The sequence below is a fragment of the Centroberyx affinis genome, unplaced genomic scaffold, assembly GCF_046629955.1.
Source record: "Centroberyx affinis isolate AG114_WGS23_722 - 3 ecotype Tasmania unplaced genomic scaffold, CSIRO-AGI_Caff_v1 ptg006012l_1, whole genome shotgun sequence".
NCBI lineage: Eukaryota > Metazoa > Chordata > Actinopteri > Beryciformes > Berycidae > Centroberyx > Centroberyx affinis.
Window position 1 is genome coordinate 1 of NW_027283058.1, and position 25,543 is coordinate 25,543.

The 25,543-nt window shown below is 41.7% G+C and overlaps 1 protein-coding gene across 1 annotated transcript; it reads left to right on the plus strand.

The window, feature by feature from the left end:
* Positions 1–2,594: 2,594 nt before the first annotated feature.
* Positions 2,595–25,260, plus strand: LOC139637975 (myosin-7B-like; the record flags this gene model as incomplete). Its single annotated transcript, XM_071511981.1, has 17 exons — positions 2,595–2,694; positions 2,931–3,034; positions 4,191–4,334; positions 5,928–6,084; positions 7,258–7,285; positions 8,298–8,379; positions 11,782–11,799; positions 16,635–16,727; positions 17,480–17,543; positions 18,053–18,151; positions 19,463–19,566; positions 21,309–21,447; positions 22,088–22,206; positions 22,422–22,571; positions 23,851–24,021; positions 24,393–24,572; positions 25,107–25,260. Coding segments are annotated over 17 exons (1,906 nt in total), but the record flags the coding sequence as incomplete, so codon positions are not given.
* Between the last annotated feature and the right edge of the window lie 283 nt (positions 25,261–25,543).

The following is a 25,543-nucleotide window of genomic DNA, read 5'->3' on the forward strand; positions in this document are numbered from 1 at the left end:
TGTATGTGAATGAAACATTCTGTATGTCATTGCCCCATTCATATCTGTCATTCATCGATTGGATTAGAGTTGGAGAGAGAAAGCGAGAGAGAAGAATGGAGGATTAGTCTATATTGGGCCATGATTGAAGAGGCAGATAGGGAAAAGGGGTGTGGGGGTATAGTCTGTTAGTTTAGATGGGGGGGGGGGGAGAGAGAGAGAGAGAGAGAGAGAGAGAGAGAGGGAGAGATGGATATCCCATGCCCATAGATAGTCCATAGATGGATTTAGTCCAGGTCAGGCCAGAATGGATGGGATGGGGATGAGAAGAGGAAGGGAGAGAGAGGGAGAGAGAGAGAGAGAGAGAGAGAGAGTGAAAGAAAGACAAAGAGACAGAGAGGAAGAGATGGATAGTCAATTACCATAGATAGACCATAGATAGTCCATGGATTGACTAAGGGATGAGAGAGAGAGAGAGAGAGAGAGAGAGAGAGAGGCAGACAGACAGAGAGAGAGTGAGTGAGTGAGTGAGAGAAAGAGAGAGAGTGAGAGAGAGAGAGAGAGAGAGGGAGAGAGAGAGAGAGAGAGAGAGAGAGAGAGAGAGAGGGATGGGGAGGGAGCGGATGTGGGCTTTAGTTTGGCTTCCAGTTGCTCTGCTCTTCATTTTGGTGATCCTGACCACAGCAGGCCTTTTATGACCGTCCACCGACACGGTCCGACCAATCAGCTGCAGCGGAGGAGGTCACATGGCGCGCTGACCTTGGCGGGGAGGTTATAAAGCAGGGTGATGCTCTGTCCACACACCGATTCTGTTCTGACGCACAGATCACAAACTACGACCGAGACGCACCGAGCTTCAGAGCCGAACCCAGAGTCCAGAGTCCAGTTCTGATCCAGACTAACCCGGCACAGTGAGTATACTGTTTTGTTTTGTTTAAAACAGCTGTTTTCTGTTTGTTTGAAAGGTCAAAGGTCATGTCTGGGTGGCACGGTGGCTCAGTGGTTAGTACTGTCAGCGTACAGCAAGAAGGTTGTGGGTTCAAATCTCTGCCCCCCCCCTTTCTGTGTGGAGTTTGCATGTTCTTAGATTGGTATATTATAGTACATACATATAGTACATGATGTAGTATATGATGTAGTAAATGATGTATATGAAGTATGTATATGACCTAGTATAGGATGTATATGATGTGTATATACAGTATACAGTATGTAGTATGTACTGTATATGTATGATGTATGGTAGAGACTTGATTGTGATAAATGGCTACATAAATAAACTGTCTAGACTTTAGATTTAATTTAGACAAAAATGAATGAATAAATGCTACTCAGTGATGTGGAATCTGCTTCTCTAACAGCTATGGAGATAAACGTTGATGTTAATTAAAATAGATAAACTAGTTTCACAGGTTGACTGGCCATGCAGTTACTGTGCATTGGCTTTGTACTGTATGTCAGTATGGTGACTCGCACTCGAGTAATATCTAGTTGTTGTTTTTTTGGAAGAATTATTTTCTTTACAGGCACTCATTTTATTTATTTTTTTTAATTTTTTTATTGGAAAGATTTTTTTCTTTACAGGCACTAATTTTATTTATTTTATTTTTTTTTGTAAAAATGTTTTCTTTACAAGCATAGATTTAGTCAAAAAAACAAAAACAAAACAACAATAAAAAGTTTTTAAATTTTTTTTTCAAAAGGTGATTTAAATCCATAGCTAGCTAGCGAACTAGCTTGTAAGCTAGCTAACTTCCCTGCTAAATGGAAGCAGTTGTTGTAGTTGTTATTCCTGACATTGTTAGCTAATTTGATAACTGTTCAGTGTATCTGAAGTAATGCTACAGTATATCTGCCAGCCTTCCGGGTAGAGTTACCCACCCTGGGGGTTCAAAATGGCCGCCGTGGGATTTTGTTATGAATTTAGCTTAGTTGGGACTTGCCTTAGTTTCTCTATTCACACAGCTGCAGTTTGGTGAAAGCTGGCAGTACAGTGGAGTTGTTTGATGTGGGCTGAAAAAAAACAGTTATTCATTTGGAGATATTATATAATAGACGTCTGCTAAATATAAAATAAATTTTTAATTAATTTGTTTCATTTAGTCTGAGTTGTTGCTAGTTACCTGGTAGCTAGTCAGCTAGTCTGCTGTTTTTAGATGCGAAGCAACTCACGGACCTGGAAAGTAAGTCACTCACAGTTTGCCTGTCTGCCCCCTGGTGGCTGTTAGGAGGCATGTCTGCAGACACTGAACCAGGATCCTGCACTCTCCTCTCTGCAGCACAGCTGAACTGTGTAGCTTCACATCTCTGAAGCTGTGTGTCCTTGTTATTCTTACATACAGTATGTTCAGAGAAGCTTTTCACTAAAAAAGCCATGAAACCCTAGAGGGCGCTCTGCAGTGGGATCACAGTTAGCTGACCTGGTGTGATGCAGACTGGCTGTTATCAAGGCTGTTAGATGCTCTTCTTCTTTTTCTGGCTCTTCAAACCAAACAGACTGGCACCTGGGAGGGGGGGGGGGGGGGGAGAGATAGGATTTATGGGAAATGTGGTCTTAAGTTTGACAGAAACAAAATGCGACATGCAGCACCGTGTCTCTGTGTCTCTCTGGTCAGATGTCTCGGTTCCTGGAGATGAAGGATTTTGGAGAAGCTGCCAGCTTCCTTCGTCTCACCAACCTGGAGCAGCTGGCTGCCAAGGCCCAGGCCTTCGACGGTACACACACACACACACACACACACACACACACACACACACACATTTCAATCCAAGCAGATTAGACGTTAGAATTATTTATTTATTAATTTATCGTACATAATAAAAAAACATCTGTCCTGTGTGTGCTTGTATGGGCATGTGTGTGTATTTTTCTTTTTATGTGTGTATATCTGTATGTGTGTTTGTATATGTATGTACGTGTGTGTGTGTGTGTGTGTGTGTGTGTTTCCCAGGTACGAAGCGTGTGTGGATGCCTGATGAGGTCGAGGCGTACATCGAGGTGGAGATCAGGGAGCTGAATGGAGACAAGTCTACTGTGGAGACCAAGGATGGACGGGTCAGTTACATAGATAGTCAGTCAGTCAGTTGATTAGTTAGTTATTTAATCAATCAGGCAGTTAATTACTTCATCACTCAGTTAGTCAGTTAGTTAATTTCTTAATCAGTTAGTCGCTTGTTAAGTAGTTAGTGGGTCAGTTATCAGTTAATTGGGTGTGTAGTTCGTCAGATATCTGAACTCTGCAGCGTTTCCTCCTTCAGTTTAGTTGATTTGTCCAGGTGAGAACAATGACCTTTGAACTCTGGTGGCACCAAATAACGGTGCAGAGAGTCTCAGTCCGAACTAGGGTGCGGTTCGTTAATCCAACCGACTATAGGAAACCACCCCGAAATGCAAGGGATTGTGGGTAGGAGACGGATGTTGTTCCTCTTGCTTGGAAAGCCTAGCAGAACAAAATGAAGTCTGGACTGATGCTCATATTCAGCTGTTTCTTCATGTGTTCATTTGAACACCACAGAAGAAGAGACAGATCATGCTGAGATAAACTTACAGGATGAGAGGTTACCAAAACTCTGTCCAATAAACAAGATACTTACGAGTCATGTGACTTTTTCTTTTGTTTTTTTTCAAAACTTTTTATTGGTGTTTGTCCACATTGTAAACAGTAGATCCTCAAATCGTTGCAACATGTTTTTTGTAACATACATACATACAAAAAAAACAAAAAAACAAAAAACAAAAAAACAAAAACATAATGGCATATAAACATTATGTATATGGCAAAAATAGTAGGTACAAACAGGACAGAAGAAATATATGTATACCAAAACACGTTTATAATAAAGTACAATACTCCCCCCCCGCAAAAACTAACGAGTCATGTGACTTTTGTTTACAAGTCCTGGTTGACTCTAATTGGTCAGTTTGAACCTGAACGAACCAAATACAAAAATACAACAAAGTCAACTTTACCACTGTTGTTCAGACCAAAGAAAAGAAAACTGTTGGTATGATTGTACCCTAAGTTAATCAATATGGAGTCAAAGTGAGTTACCACAGAGACCAAGGTAGTCAACATGGAAACCAAAGATGAACTCCTGTTAAGTGAACTTAGCTGGCCAGAGATTAGTCTGCTTACAGATCTTATAAGACGTTAAACCTTTCTTTTCTGTGTGTGTGTGTGTGTGTGTGTGTGTGTGTGTATGTGTTGTAGTTTGTGATAGTGAAAGAGGACGACCTCCAGCCAATGAACCCTCCCAAGTTTGACATGCTCGAGGACATGGCCATGTTGACTCACCTCAACGAAGCTTCTGTCCTCTTCAACCTGAAGAGGAGATACAGCATGTGGATGATCTATGTTAGTATCTGTTCTCACTCCACTCTGCGTTCAGACTGCAACCCAAATCTGCTTTGTGACATTTGATTTGTACTAGTGCAGTGCCCGTTCAAAACATGCCTGTTCGGAACGGGCCGAATGCTTGTTGCTGCTTGCAGCTTTCTCGAGAACCGCTCATCCAAACAGCTTCACACTCCACACTGCGCTTCCAGTCGCTTGCTTTGAGCCCCGCTGCTGCACTGTTCGCTTGTTTATTCAAAGTTCATCAATATTGAATGTGCCGCTTGTCCAATCCAACACGTCCTGCACGTCCTTGGGTCCCCAGCAATACACCCACCAAGTGTGAAGTAGATCGGACGAACGGTTCTCGAGATATGCGAAGGACACACATACAGACAGAGATTCCTTACTTTATAGTATGATGCATCTGAAGCTCTGGACACTCAAACTGTCCTTTACGTCACTCGCAATGCAACACGATGCTGGAGTCACATCCAGAGCGTCAGAAACCAAACTGCAGCTGTGACTGCAGCACCAAACATTGCTGCAGAATCCCTCCGTCGCTGCTGCTCTGCTGTGACAGAGGGATTCTGCACGGCGACTAGACCGTCCGGTGGCTGAAGACAAAGATGAAACATCTCCATCCTGCGTTTGCAGCTTTTTATTTTGGTTCCGCATTTGAAACACGTGCCGTCAGTTACCGTACGTACACGCGCCTATGTCGTTACCACAGCAACTGATGCAGATAGCTTAAACGCACAGTATGTAATTTCAGCCACTAGGGGTCTCTCAATCAAAAGACGTAGTTTGATGACGTCGTGAAGTAGCGTGGGATCATGGGAGTTTTTTTTTACGGGGACAGCTTTGGCGACAGAACGCGCAGCAAACGGGAATGAATAATCGTGATCCGTCACAGTGAGCGATAAAAACAATAGAATGAAAAAAACAACAGAGCGGCTAGAGCGGCTAGCTAGCTAGCTGGCCGACTTCCTTCCTCACTCTCTGACGGATCATCTGGTGTTTCCCGTGTTTCCCCGGAAGTTAAGGGGTAAAGGGGATATGATGCCATGACAGGAAGTTAAGGGGTAAAGGGGATATGACGCCATGACAGGAAGTTAGGGGGTAAAGGGGATATGACGCCATTGACAGGAGACCAAATGAAACGCACCATTACCTTGAATAAAATTACGGATTTCTCTGGATTTGAACATTGTTGGAAACATTTGGGATAATGTAAGTACACAACTCAAAAAAATATATAACATAGGTCTAGTCATTTTTAGATATTTTAATGCGGAAATGTTACATATCATACCTTTAACGGTACCTGAACACACAAATCCGACCTGATCACTTGCAAATAACAAAGTGGACAGTCAGTCCTAAAGATCGGATTTGAGAAACAAATCGGATTTGCCTGCAGTCTGAACAAAGTCTACTCCACTCTCTTCTCTATGGCATGTGAATGATTTACTTTCTCTCTTGGTTCATCTTTCTCTTTCTTTTTCTCTGTCTGTCTCCTTGTCTGTCTCACCATTCTTCCCTCTCTCTTTCCAATCTCTCTGTCTTCACCATATTTGTTTCCATTTCTCTCTCTCTCTCTCTCTCTCTCAGACCTACTCTGGTCTGTTCTGTGTGACAGTCAACCCTTACAAGTGGCTGCCGGTCTACTCTCCCGCCGTGGTTTCGGCCTATAAGGGGAGGCGTCGCACCGAAGCCCCGCCCCACATCTACGCCATTGCTGACAACGCCTACACCGACATGCTGCTGAGTGAGTGACCTTTAACCTCTCACCTCTAACCCTGACCATGACTTCAGTCCTAACCCTACGTTACCCTGATCTCATCTCATCCCCTCTAGTTGATACAGATTAAGGTGACCAGATTTTTAGGAGTAAATCCGGGGAATCTGGAATGTGACAGAAATGACACGCCCCCTTAGTCATTTATAGGAGTAATAAAGTAATAGAGAGAGGGGTAAATCCGCGAAGGGTCCCTACAAGACACGCCCACAATTTGTTTTTCCAACTTTTTTGCATTGACTGGGACTGGAAACCCGGGGACAGTGCCATCCAGAGTCAAAGCTTCAAACCCGGGGACTGTCCCCATAGGCTGATTATGAGACAAAGGGCCCATGGGCACAGATCGCTACTAAGGCCCCCCCCACAAAGTTTGTTAGTAGTTATCTGAAATAATGGATTACCATCACAGTAAAACTGTCGTAGTAGCTTTACTTCTTGATCTACATATGGAGCAGAAAAAGATCTCGCCATGAATGCATCCGTGTCTCTCCAAGCCGGCAAAAATACGAGAGTACGGAAATATTCCTGGACCTTTGTTTGGACGGTGAGCAATCCCCTTATGGGATAGAAACTAAATTCTAACAATTACAAAGGAATTACAAGGTGCAAACACATATTATTCTAGGCCTAAAAAACATATTTTAAAGTGCAAAATGCCTCTGATTGCCTGTAATGCCCCAAAATCTACTGTATGGCCACACAGCAGCTGCATGGTATGACTCAGTGGTTGCTATTCTGACAGATCAGGAGTGGAAAACAACATTCTGGGTTCCTCGTAAACCTTGACTTTACATTACGAGGCCTTTGGACAATGATGCAGAGCTTTACTGCTAAAGCGCTATAGATAAACTGAGGGGAACACTCACTGTGACAGAGCCATGTTGACACCTTCAAAACTAATGTTTAGGTTATTATGGGGGAATTTGGGGGCTTTGGCTTATTGCTAGCAGTGTAAATGCATAGTTACAGTTATCAACTCATACCATTTTACAGTCTGTTGACAGCAGAGACAGACATAGAGAAGTCAAGATGGCTGACATGACACTAACACTGGCACAGGTTTAGGTACCTTCTGGTAACAAGCTTCTCTGACCTCTTGGCTGCTGCTCCTTCACTTCACTTCACCTGGTTTTTCCTCCACAGATCGTGAAAACCAGGCGATGCTGATCACGTAAGTTAGAGACGCTGCTGCTGCCTTTCCCCATCTATGTTAATAGCATGAAGTTGCTGTTATTTAAAGTTGCCAAAGTTGTTCCCTTTAATTGTCTTCGTTTGTATCTTTTTGTCCCCCACCAAAGGGGGGACCATGGATCGGTCTCCGTCCGTTAGTTCGTTCATTTGTTAGTTAGTCACACTGTAACGTTGACTTTGTGCCGCTAGGGGGTGGCATTGACAATGAATGGGGACTCAGTGGTAAAGCAGGTCATACAGTTAAAGTTACCATACAATGTGGGGGACAATGAATGGGGACTCAGTGGTAAAGCAGGTCATACAGTTAAAGTTACCATACAATGTGGGGGACAATGAATGGGGACTCAGTGGTAAAGCAATACAGTTAAAGTTATCATAGGTAACATAATAGTCTACACATGCTACACACTTGGAGACATCAGACTGGGTTGATGTGTTGAAGTGAGAGTCAGTGGAGAATTTTTGGGCAAACCTCTAACCACAAGACACTGTAGTTATTGTCCAGTCGTTGGACTGTTGTTCTGTTATTGCATCATCACTGCACTGCCACTGTGCCTCAGTGTTGACTACTTATATCATATTACCACTTACCTACTGTGCAATACCATATATCACTTATCATTTAGCATTTATATTATTCATAACACTCACGCTCCTGGTGTTGTATGTTATATTGTATATTGTATTATAAATTGTATTGTAGTGTACATTGTGTAATGTATGGATTGTATTTATTGCGTATTGTAGTTCTTATATTTTGTACAGTACTGTTGTTGAGAGTAGGCAACAGAAATATATGGTCAATCTGTCCTTTCATTGTCCCATACGAAAATGCTTATACAATTTCACTTAGATTTCATGTACACTCAGCAATCACTGACTGACCCAAGGGTGGAACTACATCACTGGTGGGGGACAACATGTTTACTATTTGCTTGTTCTGACTGTACCTGAGTCTAACTGAGTCTAACACCTCTCCTCTCTCCTGTCAGCGGTGAATCAGGCGCAGGGAAAACAGTCAACACCAAGCGGGTGATTCAGTACTTTGCCATCATCGCCGCTCTGGGAGAAACTGTGAAGAAAGGAGTAAGTGTAGCAAGTGGAATTTACTAACTAGAAATTGTAGTTGGACCAGTAGACTAGATGCACAGAAGAGCCCAATGTGTATGAATACCACAACACACACACAGGTAAGTTTTAAACAAAATGTTGTATTGCAATAATTCACAATAGCCATCAATACAAACACAAAAGATAGGCCTTTTTCATTCAGTTAGTTCAGAGTCCAGAGTTCAGTGCTTCCGTGTGGGAAGAGGGACGGAAGAAAAAAAAAAAAGTTCAGTTCAATCCTACCACACTGTGGAAAGGAGGTTCAGTTCGATTCTAATCCAGGTTTAGCTCGCCATCAACTTCACAAGGTATCCAAGTGATCCAGGCACACACCTGACAGAACAACACAAAAAACCTGACCGCTGTCTGTAGAGAGTTTGTTAGGAAAGAATCTGTCGAGAATGCTGTCTAGCAACACGCCGACCAGCCAGAGTGGAATGAGAGGAAGAGGACGTGACCCTGCCTAACCCCGGATATGTATATTTCGGGGAGCGGTCTGGGATTGGCTAGATTGTTATTAGCTGACACCCCTTTTCACCTGGGTTACACTCTCCCCCCCGATCCCATGTATGTCCCGTAACATAGAACTGGTTGGGTGTTAATTGCTTGCTGTGGCATGACACAGTTGGGAATTTCAGGGTCTGTTAAGGCATATGTAAAGGCAGTAGTCAACCCATGAAACAGTGACTGGATAGTATCCAATACTGGGTGTCCAAGTTTATACTGAAGTCGATCTGGAGGTTTCCTGGTTCTAGTTGAACGTCTCATAGGAAGTTTGTTGTCATTGTCTGTATTGGAGGATTCAAAGGAAATGTGCGGGCCATTGTCTGTAGGAGAATATGCTCTTTCCTCCTCTGTAGCATCGTCGGCTGTTAAGTTTAAACTGAGTCCTGCATCTTCAGGTAAGTTTGAACTTTCAGGGCTGTCGGCTGTATCAGGTAAGTCAGATAGGTTCTGAGCAGCATTCTCAGCAGCATTCTCTGCTGCCGCATGGTTTGTATCATCAGAGGCTGTGAGTTGTGGGGTCTCTGAGGTTGTAGAAACCATGTTGGAAGGTGCCATAATGGAATCTTTTGGTATGTCGATTACGGTGGTGAATCTGGAAGGTTCAGAGCTGGCCGATCCACTGTACCAGTGGGATGGAACTATTTCATCTTCATCTGATAGATTGTCTGTTTCCATATGATTGTCAGGAGGATCCGGATTTGAGCGAGTTCTTGGTCTGACGGTTCGTTTCACAAATGGAATTCGGTTTGGTGCAGGTAAGTATCCACAAGGAAGCAGAAGGTCCCTGTGTAGGGTTCGGAGAGGACTGTCTTTATTCTTAGGTCTGACTGTGTAGACAGGAAGAGTACCAGCTCTCTTTACAACAATGTAAACCTCAGATTCCCATTTGTCTGCAAGTTTGTGTTCGCCTCTCAGACGTACATTCCTGACCAATACACGATCTCCCACAGTTAAATCAGAGGCAGTGACATGCCTGTCGAATCTGGTTTTGTTTCTTTGCATGACTTTTTCTGCATTTTCTGTTGCCATTTTGTAGCTCTCCTCCAAGTGAGACTTAAGATTTTGAACATACTTAGAATGGGACGTATGCTGGTTCTCGGTAACAGGTAGTCCAAAAGCTAAGTCAATTGGCAGTCATGGTTGGCGTCCGAACATTAGTCCGTAAGGCGAAAATCCAGTGACATCATTCTTAGTGCAGTTGTATGCATGTACAAGTGGTTTCACAAAGTCCTTCCAGTGAGTTTCTTCCTGATCCGTTAGGGTTCCAAGCATGTCCAATAGTGTACGATTGAAGCGCTCAACCGGGTTTCCTCTCGGGTGATATGGCGTGGTTCTTATTTTGTGAATTCCAGCCATTTCGCATAGTTCTTTTATTGTCTGGGACTCAAAGTCTGGTCCTTGATCACTGTGAAGTTTTTCCAGGATTCCATAGTGAATGAGGAAGTTGTCCCATAGACATTTTGCGACTGTCCTGGCCTTTTGGTTGGGTGTGGGAATGGCCAATGCATACTTTGTGAAATGGTCTGTGATTACAAGAATGTCCTTGATCCTGCCTCTGTCTGGTTCCAATGATAAGAAATCCATGCAAACAAGTTCCAAAGGTCTTGTTGTTTTTATGTTTACCAGAGGTGCAGCCTTCTCAGGCAACAATTTCCTTTTTACACACCTTTCACAAGTTTTTATCTTTTTGTAAACATCGGCAGACATTCTTGGCCAATAGAATCTGGCTCGGACCAGATCAAGTGTTCTTTCAATTCCCATGTGACCCATGTGATCATGTAAACTGGTCAGGACTTGGTGTCGGAATTCCTGTGGCAGGACAAGCTGATAGGAACATTGAGGTCCTATTTGCCTCCTCCTCACAAGAATGTTGTTCCGGAGCTCCAAACGATTTAATACTCAAAGAAGAAGGGGCAGATCGGGAAGTTCATCCCTCAAGGTAGGTGGTGGTGTCTCTCCATGTTCCAGTTGAGATATGACATGTCTGATGGTTTGGTCTGCCCGTTGGTTTGCAGCCATCTCGGCTTCTGTAAGCTGAGGAAGGATGGAGGATCCAAACTGACTGTCATTCACAAAACTGTCAGGCAGTGCATCAGTGGAAATGGAAAGCGATTGAACAAGGGCAAGATGGTTATGGGGATCCATGTTGTTTGAACTATAGATGTGCTGTCTGTCACAGATAGCCTGGATGGTATGTTGATCAATGGAAACCAAAGCAGGATCAGACAGATGATGTTGGGCGAATTTCCATATTCACTCTCTCTCCTTCTGAGACTTGAGATCATCTGATAGATCACCATGAGGTCTGTGAGAAAGGCCATCTGCATTGGCAATTTGCTTGCCAGCACGATACAAGATTTTAAAAGAAAAGGTGGATAGTGCGGCAAGCCACCTGTAACTGGTTGCATCCAGTTTGGCTGATGTCAGAAGGTAGGTAAGGGGGTTACTGTCTGTTACCACTGTGAAATGACTACCATACAGGTAGTCACTGAATTTTTCTGTCACTGACAATTTGAGGGCGAGGAATTCAAGCTTATGAGCTGGATAACGGGATTCGCTGCGAGAGAGCCCTCTGCTGGCGTAAGCAATGACTCTGTTCTTTCCTTCTTGTTCCTGATATAACACAGCTCCAAGACCAGTGGAGCTGGCATCCGTATGAAGGAGATATGGCTTTTGGGGATCAGCAAAAGCGAGAACTGGAGCAGTAGTGAGTTTCTGAATTATAGTTTCAAAGGACTGCTGACAAGCAGATGTCCATCGGCCACCAAATGGCTCTTTGGGGTTCAGGTACTGTTCTGGTTTTAGTGTTGGTTTCAATTTTTTCTGTGATGGTGGATAACCAGATGTAAGACCATGGAGAGGTTTGACAATAGCAGAGTAACCCTTCACAAACCTTCTGTAGTATCCAGCAAAGCCAAGAAATGACTTCAATTCTTTGAAGGTTTTGGGTACCGGCCAGGTTGCGAGGGTAGAAATCTTATCTGGATCTGTTTCAACACCATTGCGGGAAACCACATGTCCCAAATAACGAACAGATGTTTGAAAGAATATGCACTTCTCCAAAGACAGCTTCAGGCCGAACTCCTTCAGCCGATCAAGCACTTTCATTAGCCTTGCTTCATGTTCCTCTAAGGTAGGTGCAAAAACAATCAAGTAATCGATGAAGACAAGGACTTCCTTCAAATTCATTTCTCCCATGCATTTCTCCATAAGACGCTGGAAAGTGCTTGGTGCGTTTGTGAATCCTTGGGGCATGCGATTAAACTCCCAGAATCCTAAGGGACACACAAAGGCGGTTTTGGATTTGTCTGCTTCGTCCATTTCAATTTCAGATCGAGTACTGAGAACCACTCAGACCCAGAAAGTGCTGTGAAAGTGTCCTCGAGCTTTGGCAGAGCATAGGCATCCTTGATGGTTTGTAAGTTTAGTTTTCTGTAATCGATACAGAGTCGCACACTGCCATTCTTTTTCCTTACCACAACAATGGGTGATGAAAAGGGAGACTCCGATTCACGGATTACTCCGGTTTCAAGGAGTTCATGAAGGTGTTTACGGACAGCGTCAATGTCTTGGGGATGGATGGGTCTTGGTCTGTGCTTGAATGGGGTTTCATCTGAAAGTTTGATCTGGTGAGTAACTTTATCAGTTCTGCCAAAGTCAAGATCATGTTTTGCAAAAACTTCTGGAATACTGTTAATCTTTGCTGTAATGCGATCTTTCCATCCGGGTGACAGTGGCAGATCTGTGGCTTTGAAGATTCAAAGTCTGATGAAGAGACTTGGACTGGATCGGAAACACTTTGCTCCTTTGAAATGATGGTCTGAATTGCACTCATCTCTGCGATAGCAGATCTAGCAGGGATGACGACATCATGATCAGATTAATTGGCGATGACGACAGGCAACTGGCATGGCTGACGTCTAGGAAGGTCAACAAGACAGGATTTGACTATCAAGCCGCCAGGCAAAGGGAAAGAGGATGGATGCTCGACAATGACAGATTTTTCTGACTGCAAAAAGCGAGTGGTGGCAATTCCTTCCAGAACAACGGTTCTTCCTGCTGGAATAGTTTGTGGACTCTTTTCATGCATTCTGATAATGCCATGATAACTGTCACTTGACTGTTTATGTCTGAGTTCAAGGATCTTCAGCACTGCTCTGTATCCATAGGGGAGCGGATGATTGACTGACAATTTGTCTTCCAAGTATTTCTCATAGAGAACATCAAGTGTGTTAGAGCCAATAAGCACAGACTGAGAAGTTTTGAGATCAGGTACCACCAAAGCAAGAGTATGTACATCCACTGTACCAAGGAACTCAGGTGGAAAAGTGACATCAAGTTCAATGTAGCCCATGTATGGCACAGTTTGACCATTAGCCCCCTCCATTTCAAGAATATCAATTAAGGGTTTGATTTCTTCATCAGATAGATGGCTCCAGTAGAAAGAATGGGGAACTGTAGTCACCTGTGAACCGGTGTCCAATAGACAATTAAATTGTGTTCCTTTTATGTTCACGTGTGCAGTTCTTTTGGTGCCAATAAGTCCTTTTGGTAACTTACACAGATGGGAAGTGGACTGTGGCGGGACCATTTTCTGGGACATTGATTTACTGCAGCCCCTGGCTGTCCCTCCGCAGAGACTGCATTTAGTTTGATGGGCTAGATGAAGTGTTCTTCATGTCCCACATCTGTTGTTTTTGTTGTAGCTGCTTCCGTTTTGCCATCACCAAATTTGGGTTGGCTGCATTACTGCATGATGTAACAATGTGACCGTCCTCGCCACACTTAAAACAATACCAAGGTTTAGGTTTGTTTGAATGTTGTGGCATGGCAGTACCCACAGCTCTAGACTTTGATGCATTAACTTGACGTGGTTCATGCCTTGGTGTGGGTTGTGTCTTCTTCTGAGAAATCAGAGATGTTAGTTGGCTCTGCAGCTTGTTCATTTGCTTCCTAAGATCCTTGATTGCACTAGAGTCATATTCTGATTTTGCACCGCAAATGCAAGTGCTTTGCGAACTCAAGTTAACTCGTTGCTTGGATGAGCTGATGTGTTTCTTCATGCGGTTCTCTTTTGCTAGTTGTCTATCTTCCTCTGTGCGCAACAAGAATAAGAGCTCTGAAAAGGATGGAGGATTGTCTTTCTTCCGTTCAAGTTGTAAATTTGTTATGACTGTGTTATCCCAGCATCCACGGCAGAATTGTTTAATGAGGTGATTTTCTGTTTCACTTGTCAGGATGCCTCCCCTTTTTACAACAGAATTCAAAGTAAGCTGCAGTCACTGGAGGTAAGCAGAGGGTCTTTCACCAGGGTCTTGGAGTGTATTTAAGAATTGAGCAAAGAGCTCCTCTCCATCTTGGACAGTGGCAAAGGCTGAGTCAAGAATCTGTAAGTAGATAGTGGGTAAGGCTTCAGGACCCAGACTTTTCACCACATCAGCTGCAGGGGACAACAAGCTCTCAAGAATTCGTCTGGTGACGTGTAAGACAGACAGACTAGGATCAGCATGTAGTAATTCAATGTGAGAGCGCCATGTTTCATAATCTGCTTCATTACTGGGTTTAGGACATTTCCCAGAGAAAGCACGGAGTCGGAGTGAAGACAGTGAGTGAGAACTTATGTCTTCCTTTCTCACAATGTGTTCAACCACAACTCTTTGTATTTCAGGTGGGTTTAATTCATTACCGGAGAGGGAAACAGTTCTTCTGGTATTTGAGGTAAGTGTAGGATTTGTTGGAAGCAGCGGCTCCTGACGGTCAGGTACGGCGGCCTCTGGTCGTGTTGGTTCGAGTAGTTGAACTGATGGCTCCTCTCCAAGGTCACTACTACTACTTTGCTCTTCTAGTTGTTCACTTATTTGGCTCATCATGTCTTTCACTTCTTCAAAATTGTTGCCACTCCAGTTTGCTAGTTGTTTTAATTAATTCAGGTAGCTTGTTGTGCAGCTGCTACCAATTGTAGCCGTGTACTCCCTTGCTAGTGCTTTTACATAATAAGTAACATCTGGCACATCTTGTGAAGAATGCGTATACGGCAACAGTGGCTCTAAAGCTGCTAAAGCAGAACTATTTGAGAATTTGACTATAAGGTTTTTGTGGTATTCACTGGTGGAATCATCAACTGGAACTATCTTTTTTATCGACCCATATCGCTTTAAACAATCAAACATTTCTTTGTCGGTTTCTGTATTAGTAACACCACTAATGATTACAGAACTTGATATATTAACCCCTGACTGTGGAATGAATTCCACTGTCAAATCACACTATAACAGTCACAAGTCACAAACTTATCAAAACCAAAATACAAAGGCAAAGTAGCATTCACACTTATTGGGCTCCTGGCTAGCTCGCCAATTTATGTAGCAAGTGGAATTTACTAACTAGAAATTGTAGTTGGACCAGTAGACTAGATGCACAGAAGATGTGCTCGGTTAGGAGCCCAATGTGTATGAATACCACAACACACACACAGGTAAGTTTTAAACAAAATGTTGTATTGCAATAATTTACAATAGCCACCAAAAGATAGGCCTTTTTCATTCAGTTAGTTCAGAGTCCAGAGTTCAGTGCTTCCGTGCAGGAAGAGGGACGGAAGAAGAAAAAAAAAAAGTTCAGTTCAATCCTACCACACTGTGGAAAGGAGGTTCAGTTCGATTCTAATCCAGGTTTAGCTCGCCATCAACTTCACAAGGTATCCAAGTGATCCAGGCACACACCTGACAGAACAACACAAAAAACCTGACCGCTGTCTGTAGAGAGTTTATTAGGAAAGAATCTGTCGAGAATGCTGTCTACCAACACGCCGACCAGCCAGAGTGGAATGAGAGGAAGAGGACGTGACCCTGCCTAACACCGGATATGTATATTTCGGGGAGCGGTCTGGGATTGGCTAGACTGTTATTAGCTGACACCCCTTTTCACCTGGGTTACATAAGGCTTTCCAACTTTTCAGATTTCCCTCCCTCTTCCCCTCTGTATCTAGTATCTTGTTGTTGGTCGTTGATAACAAGCTACGCTCTAGTTTGGAGGTCAAGGATTTCGCCCAAGAAAATAAAACCCTGGAGTTTTGAACTATTTTCTATAACTTTTGTGTGGAAAACTCATTTACCATTTACCTACTACAGAGGGGTTGGTTCACAGGAAATCAGTTTTAATGCAGTAACATTTTTCATGACATTTCCGTTGAAACATTTAGCTGATGCTCATATCTCATTCATTGCAACAGTATAAACAGCCTTATCAAACAGACTGTCACATCACATGCTCTTTTCCCTGGAGTTTTCACCACATATTCACACATCTAGGTATTAAAACACATGCATAGCACTTGAAGATATGAGAATGTGCTATAAATACAAAAACACAAAAAGGCTATGCAGTTTTTCTGTACTGTGTTGTATTTTACTGTATATTGTGTATATGTATATCTCTGTATAGTGTCACAAAAATCACCCAGAAAGCAAAGCAAAATTGTAATATTTGGTTGTAATGACCTGTCTGTATTCCTAACCTGTCTCTTCCTCTGATGTCTCTCTCTCTCTCTTTCTCTCTCTCTTTTCTGACCTGTGTTCACTCACTTCTTGCAGTGAAAGCTCATTGAAGCCAAACCTTCAGCCTGGCTGTCTCTGTAATAGTCTGTCTGTCTGTCACCTGTCTCTAATCTGTCACCTGTCTGTCTCTCTCTCTCTCTCACCTGTCTGTGTACTCAGGGATCTTTAGAGGACCAGATCATTGAAGCTAACCCGGCCATGGAGGCGTTCGGCAACGCCAAGACCATCCGCAACGACAACTCCTCTCGCTTTGTGAGCGCTTAAAACTTATCAAGACTACCAAAGCTGTAGTTTAGGATGCATTTTTGTATTGCTCTATGCCAGAGATGTGACCAAGTCAACTTTGCTTGAGTCCAAAGTCAGTCTCAAGTCTTGAGGCACAAGTCTCAAGTCAGGTCCCAAGTCTAAATGTAGATTATCAAGTCAAGTCCAAGTCAAGTCCATGTCATTAATGTCAAGTCTCAAGTCTAAATGTAGAACAGCAAGTCAAGTCAGAACAAATCAGGAGTCCAGTATCAATTTAATATCTTAAAGAAAACTAAATATCTAGGACTTTTCAATGCAATATGGTTTTAATAGGATAAAAACTTGGTAAGAGCATCATGAGTTTGATTTCTATAATCAGTTTCAACTTCAATAAATTCAATCATTCCATACAAATTCAGAAAACAGAATTTAACTGCTTGAGACTTGACTTGCTGCATGAAGAGAAGACTTGGGACTTGACTTGGGTTCTGATGACTTGGGACTTGACTCTGACTTGTACTCTGATGACTTGAAAAGGTTTCTAAAGTCTTGACTTGAGATCTTGTGTTTGTGTAAATGACTTAGATTGAAAGTGATGAGATTTGTTCCAGCAGACGACTGAATTTAAAGTTGTGACTCGAGTCTGACTTGAGTCCAAGTCATGTGACTCGAGTCCCCACCTCTACTCTGTGCTGTTAGCTTGCGTGACAAGAACAGTAGTTTGTTGTAATGATCATGGGTCTCTGTCTCCGTCTCAGGGAAAGTTCATCAGGATTCATTTTGGGCCGACAGGGAAGCTGGCATCTGCTGACATCGACATATGTAGGTTCTGTGCATGTGTGTGTGTGTGTGTGTGTGTGTGTGTTAACTTTGTCAGATTTTCTAGAAAAACCCCAACTAGTTTTAATTTGTTGAAGGGTAATACCGGTGTTTTTTAAGCCTGTTTCTGCACACAGTCAGCATAGTTGGAGATATCAGCACTCAAGTGTTGTAAACATGCTAGCTAGCTTGAAACCTAGCTAGCGTGTTTTTTCTCTTTCTCTCACTCTGTCTGTCCCTCTCTCTCTCTTTCTCTTGTTGTTGTTGATGTTGATGTCATATATATATATATAAGTGTTTTTAATATGTGCTGTTTTTAAAATGTTTACAGCCTGCAAAACAACTGGAGTAAATGTAAACTAGAAGTAGACAGAAGTAAATGGTCTGTAACTTTAATTGACACCAGTGTTCAGTACTTGTATTGTGTTGTGTTATATTTGTGTTGAGTTCAGTAGGTGTGTGTGTGTGTGTGGTATTGATGTGTGTTATTAATGTGTGTATTTTGTTGTCAGACCTTCTAGAAAAGTCCAGAGTTGTGTTCCAGCAGCCAGGAGAGAGAAGCTACCACATCTACTACCAGATCATGTCCAGTCACAAGCCAGAACTACAAGGTATAACCCCGCCCACTAGCAGATACCATCCAATCACAAGCCAGGATCCCCACCCAAAGATCCCCTCCCTTTACCAGATTTTATTAAGTCATGAGCCAGAAGTGAACTGACTAGTTATAAGTCACAAGTACAAGTTATCAAGGTATATTATCTAATCATAATTCTAGTCATTTTAATCATATATTATTAATATAATATTGTCTCATAGATATGTTGATACATTTTCTATGTTACCAATTATTTTGTATTCGCGCACTAGCCTACTGGTATCCCAACCATCTACATTAGCCCCCATTGAAATTTTAGCTAGTGGGTATAATTTTTCCAATGCCCAATTTGAGTACTGGTCACCGATTGGCCGGCTTGTAAAATTCCCAGCCTTGATCATATTAGATAATTATTGCTTTGTATTGTGTTTGTGGAACCACTGATACTGCTACAGAGATTAAGGTTCAGAAAACAGATAATCTATAAAAAATATATTAAATGCAGCTCTGCCCTTTTTGCACCAAATGTAATCTAGGGTTTGCATTTTGGACACTTGAGTCTTTTGGATTTATTTCAAGTTTGTTTATGATTAAAATGTGCTCTTCTGACCATCAGATAGAGCTCAGCAAGAGCTTCCCCATGAAATATAATACTCGTTTTCAACATTTCTCCTGTCAGGGTTATAGCAACACAGTCTCACGGCAGTTTGTGAAATAGTCACGAAAATGTAATCTATTTTAAATGATTTTGCCATTTTTTTCGTGAAATGAACACGACCTAAAAAACGTGCCTGCACCACGACCTGAATTACGTTCCTCCACCACGAATTTGAAAACGTAGGTTTTGGCAAATAAAACTACTTGTGTTACGGTTATGGTTAGGCAACTAAAACAACTTGGTTAAGGTTAGAGAAATGGTCTGATCATGGTTAAATAAGAAAAACATTCGTTAAAAATTTAAATGTGGCTTACAGTTGAAATGTACTTTGAACACACTCAGAATCAAACCCCAGTCGTCAGTATCGAAGGCAAACATATACACCCATCCTCCACCCTGACCACAACACCCTAACTGGCCACCGTTTTATTTCAATGTCACACTACTTCCTGAGTCCTGACTGACGTGTTGCAGGCACAAAAGATACTTCCAATTGAAATACATTAGTTTGAAAGTCATGCTGCAAATTGAAAAATTGTTTCGTACACGAATCACCACATTAAATTTTGTGACTATTTCACGAACTGCCGTGAGACCGGGTTGGTTATAGAGTTATGATAATGAACTGATATTATTTTATATTAATGAGGCTGTCCGGTGTTGCAGACATGCTGCTGGTGACCACCAACCCCTACGACTACCACTTCTGCTCTCAGGGCGTCACCACAGTGGAAGGCATCAATGACGGAGAGGAGCTGAGGCTCACTGATGTGAGAGACTCCTCACCCCAACACACACTCACTGTGTTCTAATGGGAGTGTATCCATGTTCCCAGGGTCCTATGTTCCCAGGGTCCTATGTTCCCAGGGTCCTAAGTTCCCATGGTCCTATGTTCCCAGGGTCCTAAGTTCCCAGGGTCCTAAGTTCCCATGGTCCTATGTTCCCAGGGTCCTAAGTTCCCAAGGTCCTATGTTCCCAGGGTCCTATGTTCCCCAGTTCAATATTCTGTTAACACACATCAACCCTCCTATTGTGTTCGGGTCAAATTTGACCCATTTCAAGTTAAAATATTTCATAAATATTATCCAGTTTTTTTTATTGGAACAAGGCTTCAAAACAGCTATATAAACACAACAAAACCAGTGTTAAACCAGGTTATCATTTTATTTGATTTTGAAGGTCTCTAACCCTAACCCTAACCCTAGAACTGGGGATGCCCAGACCAGGGGGTTCTTCTCAAAGTTCTCTTCTCCCCTCATCAACATAAAAAAAAATATTATATGTGGTATTGATACCACTACTACTACTACTTCCTACTTCAAAAGCAGAAGGAGTGAGGTACAATGGTGGATGGCCAGTGCAGCAGTGCCTAACCTGGATAGCTCTGATAAAAAGCCCCTCTGTTCTGTGAAAGAGTTGTGGTCAGAGCTCTGGGTAAACATCTACACACAACCAACCTAACCCTAGAACTGGGGAACATAGGACCCTGGGAACATAGGACCCTTTGTCATGTTCCCATTATGTGCCATATAAATCTGGGGAACATAGGACCCTGGGAACATAGGACCCTGGGAACATAGGACCTTGGGAACATAGGAATGACTCCGTTCTGATGACACACTGCCTTGTTCAAAAGACACTGATTTTATTCTAATTGAACTCCCTCTATAGACCACTCAAGTGCTTCCGTCATTTTCATAAAAATTCCCAACTGTGGAGCAAATAAATGGAGAATTCTTTCCTCTGTGATCAGAACCCAAGCCCTTTGGAGTATTTCTTACAAAAGTTGAGTTATTAATGGAAAGTTCCTGAATTTTTCATTATATTAGGAAGTAAGAAGTCAACATTAAGGGGGTGTTTAAGGAGGTTTCGATGGGATCTCCTCCCTTAATTACTCATAATTAATTTTATGGGGATTTTGCATGAATTAAGGGGTAAATGAATATCAATTAATGACAATGTAAGGTTATTGTAATGGATTACTTGTTCGTAGAGTTTTGTATACAATACATGTTTTTTTTATTAATTTATTCATAAAAGCTCTATTGTTAACTGAAAATTGACAGTTTCATATGATGGGAAGGGCGGATTGTGCAAAAAGTGGTTGGATTTTTTTTTTACGTTCACCTGGTATGCTACCAAAAAAAACACAAAAAATGAAAAGTAAACATAATGGAATTTTAATATAGAGGAAAATCCAGAGTCGGCTGTCAGTTGAAGCAGCGAGCTCCGCTGCCTCTTGCTGCAACTGACCGTTTCCACTTAAAATGTACTGACTAAAGTAAAAATGATTCTTATTATTACATAGTTATATATAATTTTAATTTCTAAAAGCTAGAGTTCATATTTACAACTTGTTCATTTCAGACACTCCCTGTTGATTAACACTTACGTATCAGGCATGTAGCTGATGTTTTTATTCAGTCAGTAGGGTTCAGTGCCTTGCTCAAGTGTGTGTGTGTGTGTGTGTGTGTGTGTGTGTGTGTGTGTGTGTGTGCGTGTGCGTGCGCAGCATGCCATGGACACGCTGGGCTTCACTCCAGAGGAGAAGTACGGCTGCTATAAGATCGTTGGAGCCATCATGCACTTTGGCAACATGAAGTTCAAGAAGAAACAGAGAGAGGAGCAGGCCGAGGCCGACGGCACCGAGAGTAAGACACACGCTTATGTACCGTGTAATCTATTACAACACAGTGTAATCTATTACAACTTTAACAAACGAAGAGCCAGAGAGAATATGTTGATAATAATCTATATCATAACCTAATTAGTACTAACCCATGTAATCTAACTGCTGGAAGGTGCAGATAAAGTGACAAAAAGTAGATTTTCAACAACTTGCCTGTTTGACTATTTAACCCCATGAAGACCAGCTGTGGGGGTTGTGACATGGACTTGGGGGATTTATGTGAGAAAAAATCTGTTCAAAAAGTTATAAAAAATATGTGACGATTTCATTGGCTGAATTTTTTTTCCGTATGCCTAACTCGTAAAAATAAGTGAAAGTAATGGGATTTTGATCTAAAAATACGAGAAATTAAAAATGTTCTAATGATTCTTAAATAGGTGTTATGTTGTTCCATGTTATGACATGGAAAATTAGCTAATAATGTGAAAAAGTATTTTTATTTCATTGTAACTTTGTAATTGCTTAAATCTGCTGATAAGGCGTGTGAGTTAAAGTTCGATACTGATGTACAGAATCTAAGTATGAATAATTCTATGCTAATTAGTTGAATGTAACACTGTGTGTGTGTGTGTGTGTGTGTGTGTGTGTGTGTGTGTGTGGAGGTGTGGACAAGGCGGCCTACCTGATGGGCATCAGCTCTGCTGACCTGCTGAAAGGCCTGCTGAACCCCCGAGTCAAAGTGGGGAACGAGTTCATCGTCAGAGGACAGACTGTGGAACAGGTGATCAATCAATCAATCAATCAATCAATCTATCTATCTATCTATCCATCTATCCATCTATCCATCCATCCATCCATTCATCTCTGTACTAAATCATGGACTTACAGTGACAGCAACACTGAAATCAATTTGTGTTTGTTGTCAATGAATCTGACTGGCGTGTGTGTGTGTGTGTGTGTGTGTGTGTGTGTGTGTGTGTGTGTGTGTGTGTGTAGGTGAACTATGCGGTGGGTGCGCTGGCCAAGGCGACCTATGACCGGATGTTTAAGTGGCTGGTGAGTCGCATCAACCACTCGCTGTACACCGCTCTGCCCCGACAGTACTTCATCGGAGTCCTCGACATCGCCGGCTTCGAGATCTTTGAGGTATGATGAAGGGAGGGAGGGAGGGATAGATAGATAGATAGATAGATAGATAGATAGATAGACATATAGATAGATAGATAGATAGATAGATAGATAGATAGACATATAGATAGATAGATAGATAGATAGATAGATAGATAGATAGATTGATCTGTGGTTGCTTTTTCTGTGTTATAATTTCAGTGAAATTTAAATGGTGTAAATATTGGTGTAATAACCTTTTCACGCTTGTCAAACAGCATGACCATTACATTTTTTTTTCTTTAAGTCTCTAAATGCTAGCATAACCCAGATAATTAAATTAGAAAGATCATGAAAAGGTTCTGCGGCAATTAACAACACCAAATATGTTTCACATTAATTATTAGAACACAGAAAAAATGTATTTATTGTTTTTCTCATAGAAATTTAAATGCACAGTGTGTAATTTCTGCCTCTAGGGCTCTCTCAATCAAAACAATAACAAAAGACGTAGTTTGATGACGTCGTGAAGCAGCGTGGGATCATGGGAGTTTTTTTTACGGGGACAGCTTCGGCGACAGAACGCAGCAAACGGGAATGAATAATCTGATCCGTCACAGTGAGCGATAAAAACAACAGAATGAAAAAAACAACAGAGCGGCTAGCTAGCTAGTTGGCCGACTTCCTTCCTCACTCTCTGACAGATCATCTGGTGTTTCCCATGTTTCCCCGGAAGTTAGGGGTAAAGGGGATATGACGCCGTGACAGGAAGTTAGGGGTAAAGGGGATATGACGCCGTGACAGGAAGTTAGGGGGTAAAGGGGATATGACGCCATGACAGGAAGTTAGGGGGTAAAGGGGATATGACGCCATGACAGGAAGTTAGGGGGTAAAGGGGATATGACGCCATGACAGGAAGTTAGGGGGTAAAGGGGATATGACGCCATGACAGGAAGTTAGGGGGTAAAGGGATATGACGCCATTGACAGGCGACCAATTGAAACGCAACGTTACCTTGAATAGAATTATGGATTTCTCTGGGTTTGAACATTGTTGGAAACATTTGGGATAATGTAAGTACACAACTCAAAAAAATATATAACATAGGTCTAGTAATTTTTTTATATTTTAATGCGGAAATGTCACATATTATACCTTTAATTGGGTTTTGCAATTTGCAAATGTGGCCTTTTTGAAACGTCCCACCATTCTTATCATCTTATCAACTCTGGACATTTGGCAATAAGAACATTGTTTATGGATCTCTCTCCCTCTCTCCACCCCCCCCCCCCCCCCCCCCCTCTCTCTCTCCCTCCAGTTTAATAACTTTGAGCAGCTGTGTATTAACTTCACCAACGAGAAGCTGCAGCAGTACTTCAACCACCACATGTTCATCCTGGAGCAGGAGGAGTACAAGACGGAGGGCATCGAGTGGACCTTCATAGACTTCGGTCTGGACCTGCAGGCCTGCATAGACCTGATTGAGAGGGTGTGTGTGTGTGTATGTGTGTGTGACAGTTTTGGCAAAGTGATTAAGACTAGTAGAATTAGGATAAGGTTTAGGTTAAGGTAAGGGTTAAGGTTAAAATTACTTTGGGTTTAGGGTTAAAATAAGAAGGTTAGCGGTTCGGGAATGAATGTAGACACATTTTACTATATGAGGTTTCTTAATTAAAAATGGTTTTCATGTTATATTTATTATGTGGTTTATTATAGTTGTGGTTCATGTGCCTCCCTCTGCCTCTGTACTGTATGTCAATTCATCCTTCTTTCTTTCTCTCTCTCTGTCTGTCTGTCCCTCTCTCTCTCTGTCTCTCTCTCTCTCTCTCTCTCTCTCTCTCTCTCTCTCACTGTCTGTAGCCCCTGGGTATTCTGTCCATCATGGAGGAGGAGTGTATGTTTCCCAAGGCCACGGACCAGAGCTTTAAAACCAAACTCTATGACAACCATCTGGGGAAGTCGCCCAACTTCCTGCGACCTCGACCCGACAAGAAACGCAAATATGAGACTCACTTTGAGCTGATTCACTATGCTGGGGTGGTGAGTCTGTTTCTACTATTACTACTACCAGTACTACCAGTACTACAACTACCACTAATATCACCACTGCTACTACTACTGCTATTAATAACTAATTGTTCTATAATGTTAAAATAATAACAATAATGACAAAAATACGACTAGTACTACTACTGCTGCTACTTGCTACTACTACTAATAATAATAGTAATACCACTGCTACTAACCACATTACTACTGCTACTATTGCTACTACTACTACCACTAATTATACTACTACCACTATTACCACTGCTATTACAACTACTACTACCACTACTACTATGATAATAATAATAATAATAATAATAATAATAATAATAATAATAATAATAATTATAAACTTTAGTTATATAGCACTTTTCAAAAACAGAAGTTACAAAGTACACAATAAAAATGATTAATAAAACAACACAATAAAACAGTAGTAACACAATAAAATAGCAAATAAGTACTTTTACTACTACCACTACTACCCCTGTGACTGCTACTGATTGTTATGATCATGTCTCCCAGGTGCCGTACAACATCATCGGCTGGCTGGATAAGAACAGAGACCCTCTGAATGAGACGGTGGTGGTTCTGTTCCAGAAATCCTCCAACAAACTGATGGCTGGACTGTTTGAGAACTTCATCAGCTCTGAGATGGGTAAAGAACTCATGATCTATGGTCTGTTTAAAAATGACAATAACAATAACATTTAGATTTAAGATTTAACATTTACATTTAACGTTTGACTTTTACATTTAACATTTAACATTTAGGTTTAACATTTAACATTTAGATTTAACATTTGACATTAAGATTTAACATTTAACATTTGGGTTTAACATTTAACATTTAGATTTAACATTTAACATTTAAATTTAACATTTAACATTTGGGTTTAACATTTAACATTTAGATTTAACATTTAACATTTGGGTTTAACATTTAACATTTAAATTTAACA